General features: G+C 40.4%; 1 protein-coding gene across 2 annotated transcripts in view; it reads left to right on the top strand.

The window, feature by feature from the left end:
* spock1 (SPARC (osteonectin), cwcv and kazal like domains proteoglycan 1) overlaps nucleotides 1-6,209 on the top strand; it is a 110,220-nt gene extending 104,011 nt beyond the window's left edge. For both annotated transcript variants that reach the window (XM_086023501.1, XM_086023500.1), the window contains 2 exons: nucleotides 1,598-1,735; nucleotides 4,974-6,209. In XM_086023501.1, the coding sequence (XP_085879627.1) occupies nucleotides 1,598-1,735; nucleotides 4,974-5,158 (323 nt within the window). In that variant the 3' untranslated portion in view covers nucleotides 5,159-6,209. The remainder of the gene's footprint in view (nucleotides 1-1,597; nucleotides 1,736-4,973) is intronic.
* The last annotated feature ends 6,724 nt before the right edge of the window (nucleotides 6,210-12,933 follow it).

Raw genomic sequence — 12,933 nt, 5'->3', positions numbered from 1 at the left:
AATGAAAAATACTGCAATACAATCAACTGTTCGTGCAAGAATTCAGCAGTATTTGAGTATGAAATAGTAACGCCATGTTCTTGATGTGATTGCAAATTTGAATTGATACTTTTTGTGTTTGAGTAATTTTGTACAAAATGGGCATATTTTTGTGTTAAGTGCCATTTGAAAATGTTATGAAAATAATGAATAATTATAAATACTCTGAATCAGACCGCATCATCTGAATTGTCAGTTCAACAAGCATCAAAGAATTAATGAAAATTGTGTGAACGGAAAATGATACATGTAAGCAAACTCACATTCAAAGTACAAAGGGCCTGAATTACATATGTGAAAAATGGACCGCATCTGCCAAACACGAACAATTATAGTTCATTTTGTGTTTTCTGGTAGTATATGCAATGTGATTTCTCAAACTGGAGAAAAATTGTAATGGCTGATTTTGCGTCTTTAACGCATCTGAAAGACACGTTGCAAACAGTATTGTTGCATGACAAGGAGGAGCAGGCAAAATGAGAGAACTGATCTTTTCTGCTCATGTTAACCTTTTTCAAATGACAAAAAAAAACAAGTTTATGTGACGTATTGTCTTTTGGCCAATGCAGTTTTGTAGCTTCTGAATGATCTGAGAGCTAACAGTCACAGTCACAAGGAGTCATGACATTGAAACAACAAAACTCCTTTCAACCCAGCATTCCCTTGCATCTGTGTCATTGCAGCGTGATGTGACAATTATCTTCTCCTGCCTTCTCCCACAGCAGTTTTTTGGCTGTGCTGTCCCAAGTTTTCAAAGAAGTGTCACACAGGATGCGTACTCGCCATGCCTTTTATGTGGTTGCTAGCTTCCCCCAAAAGCGAGCGATAGATTTCTTTCCTGTATTATTTGTCTTACAGTAACCATTCCTATTCCATCACTTCATGTTGCGCAAGTGGTGCTCTCTGAAATGTTCCACGGTGAAAGCCATCAATGCTAAACCCTCTCTTTTAAATATGGCGGTCTCCACCATTTTACACCTGTGAAATCTGTTAGTGTGAATAAACACGCCATTTAGCCCCTGCTATTTAGGATCTCAGTAAATAAATTTTGTTCAAACCTCATAGAGGTTCCACTGTCTAGCATCTCTAAAGTTTCCATTTTTGAGGAGTTTGTTACTGAAGGGCAGACAAGTGTAGAGGCAGTGACACCGGTATAACATGAAAACAAGTCCTGTCAGCCTGCAATACAGTATAGTCCTTACATTTTTGTTGAGTTTACAACGACATTCTCCTGAGAACAGGTTTCATTTAGTGCCATCTGTCCCAGCTGCACACATTGCTAACAACACAGTTTGAAAAATGAGTCTGGCCTAGTATTTGTTTTGTGTGTTTGTGCCAATGTGTGAAGTGTGTGCGTTATTGAACGTGTCTGCCTGACTTCAAGCAGAATGTATGACTGTTGTCCTGCAAGCCACTGGGTAGTAATTGCTTGGCGATCTCCCTCTGTGAATAAAAGAGCTTTGACATCTATCAGCTGGTCTCTTTCTACACATTTTCTCCAAATGGCCTTCCTCCCTGTCCCTGAATCTGTCCCATATATTCTGTGGTCTACCTGCAGGTTACTATATTCCTCGCTGTACTGAGGAGGGCTATTTTAAACCAACCCAGTGTCATGGCAGCACTGGACAATGTTGGTGTGTGGACAAGTATGGGAACGAGATCGCCGGGTCCAGAAAGCAAGGCAACCCAAACTGCGGTAAAAAAAAAAAACATGCACTCATGTGCACACATACACACACACGCACACACACACACACACACACCAATACGCTCTATAGATAAGTGAGGCTATGGTTTATTTTGCCCTTCTAGTCTCTCTCACAGTAAGCAGGTGTTTTGTTTTTTTTCAGAATTACTGCTGCGTCTCTGACTTTGTGCTGTTTCTGATAAGGGGATTCATACAGGGTTTTTAACCGCAGCGCTAACTTTCTTTCTTTTATTATCATGCATCAGCAATTGTTTCAGAAAGTGATAATGTAAGAGATCCGCGGGTCAGTCATGTTGAATTGTGTCTACCTCTGATATTCTGCTCAGGGATGCAACTTTGATAAAACACCACTGCTGTGCAAGTCAAGTAGGAGAATTTGTCACACTTGTCAGCAAAGTGCAAATGTCAACGTTTTCATTCGGGTTCATATGAATCAGCGGTAGAGTCCAAACAACTGACATGTATTTCACTTAAGTAAACTGTATATGAAGAAAAGCAAGTGGTATTAATGTAACAAAACAATCATTTTGTTGTTTTGTTTTTTTTAACTCTAAAGATGAATGAAAAATGTTATGTTAAATTAATGTCTATATTTGACACACCACAGAAAAGAGTGTCAAATTTAAAGGGTAAGTCAACTCAAAATCAATCAGTTCTCTCTGCTCTCAAACTAGGAATAGTTTGTCGGGGCGATTATTGGCTCCGATATTCAGTGTTTTGACAAATATCTGCATTTTTTAAAAATCTGATGGCTAATAATAGATCAAATTAAAACTGTGTTAGCCTCAAGAAATGTATTTACTTATTTACATTTTCAGTTAACTTTATATGAGATCCTACTTTGACCATGCTGCGCTTTTTGTTTCAGTTTGAAATCAAAATAAAGAAGAAAAAGTGAAATTTTCACACTTAAGTCATTTTGAAATTTTGGAGAACTTTATTTACTGTAGTAAACTATATGGAGCTATTGTCTTAAGTTTTCATTTAACCTTTGAAGACATGATGATGACCCTGGGAGCTCCCTTTTTGAATTTTACAACAAACATGTATATTGGCAAACAATAATAATAATGATAAAAATCAACTATGTAAACCTGAAAAATGGTTCCATAAACATGTGCTGAAAGACATTTCAACAAAGTTAAGAGTTTTTTTTTGTTTGTTTGTTTTTTTAATGCCAATGTTTTCATTTTTGCTGAAAATGAATATCGGCTCCAAATATTGGTTATCGGCCCGTTGGACTACTAATAATCAAAATCGGTATCGGCCCTTAAAAAAACATATGGGTCTATCTCCATCTCAAATACTGTGGGCCAGCTGAATACACCATAAAGCCACGCCCTACTCAACTGTCACCTAAATACCACATATCTTTCTTCTACTTACACATCCATGTGTTTGAGCCACAAAAATAAATCCACTTAAAATCTCGGGTGGCTTTACTATATGCCCCCAGGTCGGCAATTTCAACGGTCAATCAAAAATGAGAATAAGCTTTTGCATTCGCATTTAATACATTTCCTGATTTTAAGCAGAAGCGATACGCAGCTGGTTGCCACCTATGCAGTATATATTTTGTTTTACTAACTATATTTCGAATTTCATATATACTTGTGGCAAGAAAGCCAAGCGTGGGCAGTCTGTTACCAAAATGCATAGGTGCAGTCAGTGAATGGGACAATCCATCATTGCCAACAGCCTCTCGAAATACCCACAATCTGTCCTTTATTGTCGCCTGCTACCTCTCTTTGTGGCGGTCCTCATCTTCCTTGGCAATCACGGCATGTTTTTGTGGTTCAATAGAAAAAATATTCAATACAGTGTACTGTATGAAACTGCTACGGGTTGCAATTTTATCATTGCAGCACATTGGTAGATGTGCGGTGCACAATCACTTGATGTGCGGTGAAGAGTCGACAACTCATTTTTTCCAAAATGGCCCACTCTGGTCATGTTCGGCCGCATAGGTTAGTGTGTAGCTGGCCTTATATTTGAGCATTTTTAACTGTTATTCTAGTAGAAAAAAAAAGTTAACAACTTGATATTCTGCCCAAGAGAATAATAAAACAATACAGTACTCTACCTTAATTCTGTTCATTTGATTCATTGGTACACCACTGGAGTGTGCCTACCGGTATTTCACGTACCTTCTGGGGTATATTTTTCTTTTCTTCTTATGTTCTTCCTCTCGAATGCTAGTTCTTTTTTGGGAAAATGAAAAGCAGCAAAAGGCAACAGACAAATGCAGTTAGCTTTTTGATGCACAGTTTAGCAACTGAGCCCTAATGACATGGTGATGTCCTGTGTGACAGCGGTTTTGTGTGTGGGGGGGGGTTGAGGTGTCAGGTAATGAGTCCCATTTTATACTGTAGGTGCACAGGATTAAATGTCAACTCAAGAACATTTGTTCAACATCAAAATGTGTTTCGAGTACATTATGTAACAGCTGCAGCTCTGCCAGAGCTGGCTGGTTGAGCGTTCTTTTGTGTTTTAAAATACTTTGACAGTTCTCAGACGTTACTTAAATTTATAATATAATGGTATGCAAGTCTAGAGATCTCACACACAATAACAAAACCATTTGTTATTCACTATGAACCTTAAAAACCTTTGTCTATCAAGCATACTCATCAATGTGGATATACTGAATTGCTTAGATTAATTGTCCTGCTCACAGGACGAGTCACTGGTTGCTTGGCAGAGTTTGTTGTAGGCCAATTGCACATCCCAGCCACACCTGTGACAAACTAGAAGCTGAGGACAAGAACAGAAACACCCCCCTATAAAAAAGTACAGTACTATTAACTTTCGTTTATCAGGGGTAATACATTCCAGGCCCACCTGCAATGAAAATTTGAACATCTATAAATCAGGGGGGATGGACTGACCATTCCGATTAGGTTTGTGACGAAAAGTGACGAAGTGACGAATAACGGAGGGGGTACCCTGGCCCCTTCCGGATGACAAATGATGGAGCAGTAAAATTTAGTAAAATGCCCACCTCTGAAGGAAAGCACTGGAATGAAAGCGTCCTACCTGTTCATTGAACTGAGGGACAGTAACAGGAGGATCACTGCATTGTAATAGTGACACACATTTAACATTTGTTCCAATTTTAAATCATTGCTCTATCTTAAATACAAAGTAGGTAGGTGGAGCAGCATCATCTAGTGGGGCACTCCCAATACTTATGTGAGGCATTCAATATTTGCCAAATTTGTTTTAGATGAGGACCAGGAGACATCGGGAGATTTCGGCAGCGGCGGTGCAGTCATCCTCCTCGACGACCAAGAGGAAGAAGCCTCACAGGGTCGGCAGAAGAAGAGACGGGGTCGGATCCACCCCCGGGAAATCACAGAAGACGACGACGATGAAGATGACAAGGATGACGAGATGGGCTATGTTTGGTAGCTCCGCCCCCTCCGGTTCTGACGCTGTCGTCGGCCAAACGGGGAAAAGCCCAGCACAGATTTGAAGCCATTCCAGCATCTCTTCCAGTGGCCGTGACAGCAAGTCCATCTTTTAGCTGAACTCGCTCCTGTAAACCCCATCTTCGTCCTTGTCCTCATCCGAATCCCTCCCACCACCGGACCTCATTTTTCCTGTCCAAATGTTTCTATCAACACAGAGAGGAAACGGAAAGCCAGTTACATTTTAGCAGTCCTTCGTTAAGGATCAAGCTCAACTCTTCTTTTCCGCTCCTACCTGCAAGTGCGCAATTACTGTATTAACATCTACAAACATGGACTAACATTCCTATTTATCTCAACGGCCTCGCTCTTTTCCCTGTCTGTTTGCCCCAAATACAAAAGCCAATATCGTGGATGTAAATATGGACAGAACAGTCCCCAGTGTAGATTATTACATTATTCTTCCACTCTGTCCGTGTTCAACGTTGTTCCTGCAATTCCACGCATTCGGCTCCCTCTTTCTCTCTCTTTGGTATTTCACGAAAGATTGTAAATTATTTAACTGTTGATCTTGAATGTCCCAGAAAGACCAGGTAGCAATGAGGTTTAATGATGTGTCGTCGTTGTTGTTGCTGCATGTTTCTCATCGTGTTCCTGTAAAAGAGAGATTTACCTGGCTTGGTTCAAAACAGAACGTGATGTCTATTTGGCTGCTACAATACTATGTTGCTATGTTGATGCTGTCTATTGTCTTTTTTTGGTTCTTCTCCCAATCTCAGGAGGTAGGAAGTTGCATTGCAGAGCGATAGTAGTGGACGCAAGCAGTGTCGTGACAGCTGTTGGTTATTTTGCCAATAGGTGAGCTAGGGCTGCTGAGACTGTGCATGGACACTGAGGAAGGTGCTGCCCCTGAGCTGGGAGGACTTAAGAAGTTGTGGGAGCAGAGAAGAGGCTGTGTTCTGCCTCCCAACGCCATGTCAACCAAGTGAACTTTTCTTTGTTAGTTTGACAATTTAAGTAAAGTGGCACTTTGGGTGTCTTTTTGAACCTTACTGGTCTGTCTGTGTCTGTGTGATCAGTTTCTTCACATAAATGAAGATCATTTTTCTTATCACAATAACATTTTGAACAAGTTGAAAATTTCCTGGCAACAAGAAAAATTGGCGCACGTCTGGCAAACATCTTGGCGACAGTTTGCGACCTTGAACAAACCCTGACGAAAAATCAACATTTGGGCCGAGTGCAAACAATCGCCAACCCTTGCCGCTCAGTGAGATATGGGCTAAAAGGTTGGTGACCTACTGTGCCTTAAGTTGACAAAAGACAGGAGAAGCATTTTGAGAATACAGCGGTGCCTTGAAATATAACTTTCATTCATTTCGTGATCACGGTCAGAACACTTGTATCTAAACAAAATAGAATAAAAAAAAAAACGGTTCCAGCATTACCAAAAAAAAGCAATAAAAATGTTTGTAATGGGCGGCACGGTGGTCGACTGGTTAGCACGTCCGCCTCACAGTTCAGAGGTCGTGGGTTCGATCCCGGCTCCGGCCTCCCTGTGTGGAGTTTGCATGTTCTCCCCGTGCCTGCGTGGGTTTCCTCCGGGTACTCCGGTTTCCTCCCACATTCCAAAAACATGCATGGTAAGTTGATTGGACTCTCTAAATTGCCCCTAGGTGTGATTGTGAGTGCGGATGTTTGTCTCTGTGTGCCCTGCGATTGGCTGGCAACCAATTCAGGGTGTCCCCCGCCTACTGCCCAAAGACAGCTGGGATAGGCTCCAGCACGCCCCGCGACCCTTGTGAGGAGAAGCGGTACAGATAATGGATGGATGGATGGATGTTTGTAATGTCTATTTTAAGAAAAATAGCACTCTATAATGTTACACTTTATAAAACATACAGTAACAACATAATTCAATAGATTTTAAAGAATTAAAGGGCCATAATCATGCTGAATCAACTTTTTTTTTTTAGCTTTTGGCCATGTTAAAATGCTAATTCCTCACCACCACCCCAACCCCAAAGTGGAGTTTTCCTCCATTCATGCATCCCTGAGAATTTCTGCTCTATCAACTACAGTTCCGCCCAATTCAAGAAAACGACCATGTCCTTACTTTTATACGTCACAAAGTGAGGAGCCAGCAGACTAAAAACACGCCCACTTTCTCAGAGCAGCCACTTTAAATTTTGTACCAGAGTTAGGGAGAAGTGGATCCTTTCAGACCTTGGGTCCCACTTGCATGAGATGTCTCCAGCCACCAGAGCGGAATGTCACCACTTCCCCGTCCCGACGGTTGTGGCTCCCGCCTCGGGGATGGCAGCTTTGGGCAGGCACCGACCAGCTTCGGATGCCGAGAGTGAAGATGACGAGCCGTTGAATTGGAAGGGCGGCCAAATGAATGACAGTCAACATGGAGTGTTGTGTGGTGTGGGGCTATTTGGGACTAATGGAAAAGCAGGGCTGGTCTGACCAGTGATAACAACTGTTCAACTTTAGGACGACGTCATGAAAGAGGTGCAGCAGCCAAACGAGGGTTGGCGGGGTTTTACTGAACAAGGTATCTTACTTCCAGGTTAGAAAAATAGCCACCAAAATAAAGGTAATATACTGTATAAGCATAATTGCCTATAGTTAATTGTGGAAAGCTAAAAATATCATGGTATGGCCCCTTTACACGTTTTTGTCACACTTTTTGCTTTAATTCAATCAACATTGTGCTGCTCCTGGTGTGCAGACCTTGGCCACCTGGGGGCAGGACAACACATACAGATATTTCTGGAGACACGTAGATGCTAACCATTACCATACATCTATGGTGGTTCCCATTATGTATTACCATTAGCATTAAGCTAGCAGATCGAGTGAAAGGCTGAGCAGCTGTATGTGGGTGTTTTAAAAAAACAAAGCGCAATTATCTTTGTTTTATGTTTAGTTTGACACTAAACATAATTTGGGAGTGGCAATAAAATGCTTGAAGCCTCTTTTTGAAATATTGTTCTAATTTTATGTGCCAAACTGCTTGTTGTGAAGCGAATGCTTGTAAACCAAAGCAAAACATTGTCTGAGCACCTCTTCTTATTTCGAAAAACTTATAATTCCAGTCATTCGTATCTCACGGCACCACTGTAATGAGAGATACAATTCAATAGAAAAATGACATGCAAGGGACAGTTCAAATACAACCGGATGGTCGCTTTCAAAGAAGTATCTTCCTATTTCTCCTTAGGCAAGGTCATTTATAAGCACATGAACAGGCAGTTATCATGCAGCTGGCACCCCTCGCTCCAAACCACAGATATGTGGCTTTGTCTTACAGCAAAGTTATAATACAATATCAGGAAGAGAGACAGAAACAAGGTCTGATTTCTTCTACTCACACGAAAACAAAAGATAATACGAGGTTAAAATTAACATGGAATGCATCCGATAGGGAAGAGAATCGCAAGGCCCTCGAGATTATAGAAGCCTAACAGGTGTGATATGGATTGCTAAATTGGACAGCTGATCCCACTGTTTTGGAAAATTTCCCTCCACAAGCAGATCCCAACAGAAAAAGTCTTAATGTTTCTACCAGCTTTGCTAATATACTATCTAAACATGGCTGAAGGACATGGGATAGGTTTATTCTTCCTCCCAACGTGTAATTTGAGCTACAAAAAGATATGTTCGCACACCGGGCGCTCACTTTCAACTATTATGTGCTCATTATGTCCCCCTGCTCTCAAACTCACTTCAATCAGTTAGTTATCCCCAGGGCACTGTTTACCCCTGCTTCACACCCTTTATTTGTTACTTTTGTTTTTTCCAAAAAGGCTCCATAGTGGAGATCTGCAATTGGCTATATATATGTATATATATGTATGTATATATATATGTATGTATATATATATATATATATATATATATATATATATATATATATATATATATATATATATATATATATATATATATATATATATATATATATATATATATATATATATATATATATATATATATATATATCCGACGTCCATTTATCCGCCACTTTGTCCGGCCGGAGAAAATAGTAATCGTCTATAGGTCGGTCCGACTATCATTTCAAACGGGCTTCTGTTAGCATTTCCAACTACAAACTTCAATGAAAAAAATATTATATTTGTATATTTTAAAATTTTAGAGTATATTTATTTTTATTTTTTATTTTGGGGGGATTTACGCCTCTAATACACCATTGCGAACCCGACATTGTTCCCACCCTTCTTAATACTTGTTACACAAAAATGTAATTTTAAAATGCAAAATGAAGAATAAATTCTAAGCTGCAGGCTTCACAGTAACATCCGCTGCACAATTATGATTAATGCGATTACGACAGAACGTTAGCTAATAACGCCGTTAAAGTTTTTATTTTGTCCTAAAATTGGCTTACCTTAACTAGAATCCTACGGTGAATTTTAGCCAAAGGTACAATACTGGTGTATTAATACACTTTTAAACCCTTGTTGTTGTGCAAAGCAAAGGTTATTATGTTGGCAGTGGCTTCTTTTTTGTCGTCTTCTTCTTCTCTCTTCTTATACGACGACAAAGAAGCTTCGTCACTGGCAGTAATCGTGGCAAATTAACTTGAGATTTGCACAATAACATCAACAAGGACCTTGGGATAAAATGCAACACAGAATTCTAGTTAAGGTAAGATGTTTTAAGACAAACTTTAACAAATACTTTAACATTTTATTTGCCGATGTTTCGCCGTCCTTGTGCTGAGCGCGTCATGCTTGTCGGCTAGCTGAGTGCGCTCCGCTCACAACTTCAGAACACAGCTGTTCAATGTTCGCTTATCCGTCTCGACTCTGACTAACTGAACGGCACATTTGAATGACGTTATGAGTTTTCGAATTGAGCGTTGTTTAAAAATGCCGTTCGTTTATTAGCTTGGACGAGACACAACAAGGGAAATGCCGGGTGCGGCTGCGATGATGCGCAGCCAATCAGCTCACGGGACAAATCCACTCGTGCTCTCATTGGTCGATCTCGCACAGAGAATCAATCACGCGCCTTGTATGAGTTCCCGTGGGTATGTACGAAGCCTCCGAGTCAACTATTTCTTTGAAACAACACGTCTTTCCGCAATATGGCTGCCGATATGGCATTTTTATTTCTTGATGAATACTTTTTTTGAAGACCCGCGATACACCGAGGCCGCAAAACTCGAAGTGCAATGTGGCGAGGGATTACTGTAGTTTTAAAGCTCTGCTACAGGGATGTCTTTCGTTTCGCATACAAAAAAACATTTGAGGAAACTGGGGCCCTTTTTATATTCTTCACATTTAGATTTTTTGTGGGGTTTTTTTTACACATGTTAAACCCAGTCCAGTGTAGCTCTAGATATGCAGAGCAATTTATCCATCCATCCATTTTCTATTTGCATTTTATTCAAGTTCATCCCTTGGCCATTAACTGGCTCTGTTTTAAATAATATAAATCCAACTGTGTTCGTGATTTAAGTGCTAACTTTGTATTGCTGCTGTTAGCCACCCAACGGGTCATGTTTATTGTATTTTTTATCTACTTTGCTTTAAACTACTGCCTGCTGCGTCTGAAAATGATGCTAAGGAGGAATGCAGTCTGATCACTATGGGAAAATTCCATTCACATTCCTTTGTTGTCATGCCACAGAGCATTATACAGACTAATGACTGGAGATGTCTCTCAAGCTGCTTTCCGCCTCGCCGGCAAAATGTCAGGTTTCCTTTTACTGACAGTCATCATCCTGTCTTTTTGTTGTTATGCTGCTTAGATGTGGCCTCCGTCAGTACTTTATGTAGGACATGTTTATGACTCACTTTAATAATGTCAATCCAGAGTACACTGCATCACAATAATCCGAAAAACAATGCTTTGCGTTTGGTCAGAAAAGTGGAATCTAATGTTAAAAATGATAGATTCAAACTCATTTGCATGGTTCACTGGCTTGTTTCTTTGTTTTTTGGGGTTTTTTTTTTTTTTTGGTAGTGCTTGTCGTCATTTGGGTAACTGGAGTTTATCCCAGCTCACTCGGGACAGTAGGCGGAAACTACTCACACTAGTGAGCCATGTAGGGTCTTCAATTAACCTAAAATGTATGTTTCCAATTCAAGCACAGGGGCAACATGCACACTCCACGCATGTGGGCCACAGCCAAGATTTAGAACTTCGGAATTACAACGCAGTAAAAGATGTAAAAGAAAAACATTTGCTGCTTTATTGGGTTTTGAGTATTGAATTTGTCACACAGTGAAACACCACACCACCCCCACCACAACTGTTAGTTGACACCCCTTTTAAAAGGGTTTCTAATTGCCTAAAGATGCAACAAAGTTGTGGCTAAAGAGTACTATTGTCTAATCGAAGCTCCTCAACTCACTTCAAATTGTTTTCTTGGCACAAAGATGACAGCCGCAGGAGCAACACATGTAGACAGACAATGTAACAATACTGACAGGCATATAATATTTATCCTTTGCAAGAAACGACTAATATTACTGTAGCTTACTTAGTCAGCTGATAAACTCTTCTTCAGGTGTCTCTCTATGTCTGTTTTACACAGTACCCAGGTGGCCAGAATGTGCACACTGAGAGGAGGAACACAATGTCTTTTGAGTTGAAGCAAAAAATGTTGCAAAACTGTTAAATTATTTACGTTCTATTTGATTATTTCAATATGGGATGTTTTTATAAAGTGCAATTTTATACAGTGTTATTTTTCTTATTTAAAAAAACACTTTACACATTTTTCTGTTGTTTTTGGAAGGGAGATTGGAATGGATTAATGGCATTTTGGTTTTGAGTGTACACGGAAGTGCCGGTAATCAAATGTGTAGTTTAAGGCACCACTGTATTTGCAGTATGGCTTGGCCATGAAACAAAATGGCCACTTTCTCAACCGTGCTGCAGTTGCTTCACTTAACGCCCATGCTGGCTGCGTAATCAAAGACCGATTGTGACCTGCGACCACTTGGGGACAGCAATTAGATACCTGGCAGAATTCAAAGCAGTGAGCGTGCCAGTGCCCCGGGGACTAGATTGAAGGTTCACCACTCTGAAACCTCCCAGAGTAATTGGGATAGACGTCGTAATGAGTGGGGATGATCCCTCGCTAATCTGCCACAGCCCACCACCTCTACTCACGGGCCCCTTCGTGCTCAACCAGCTCGGAGCATGTGAACCCTGCCGTGCCGGTTCTGTATGCATCCAAGTGTTAACCGACCTCTCCCACATTTCGAAAGTGCTCACACTGTTTTCATTTAACGCTCTGCCAGCTAGCCATTTCCCCATGACAGCATCAAATTGTGGAGGGGCCTCTCTGTAAATGAATTGAACAGGAAATGACTCCTAGGCAGTTGCAGTGATGATAAATTCAATTGAAAGTGTCAAATGAAGCAACCAAATTAAAAGGAGTTTCACACCTATAATTGTACTTTCCATTAGTCTTATCTATTTGTTGCAAATTCACTTGTTACCATCAGCTCCATCTTCCGTGCCGGGAGCGCTAATTCTTTTGTAATTGTTCATAAAAGTTAGTCATGCAATGCAAATATGACTTTCTAAAAACAGAGTGACACCAGTGCCCTCTGGTGGAATTTGTCATTGTTTCATTGTACTGAACTGAAACTCCTCATTTGAGAAACAGGATTGAAACTAACACGAGTGAGATTTCAACATTATAGCATTATAGCAACTTATAGCATGTTGACACTAAGCACATTAACCCTTGCAGGTCACCTGGTATTTTTACCTGAACGCCTAAAA

Source organism: Filicampus tigris, chromosome 2, assembly GCF_054856515.1.
Source record: "Filicampus tigris isolate MCC_2025a chromosome 2, RoL_Ftig_1.0, whole genome shotgun sequence".
Taxonomy (NCBI): domain Eukaryota; kingdom Metazoa; phylum Chordata; class Actinopteri; order Syngnathiformes; family Syngnathidae; genus Filicampus; species Filicampus tigris.
This window is presented reverse-complemented; position numbering and strand designations above follow the sequence as displayed.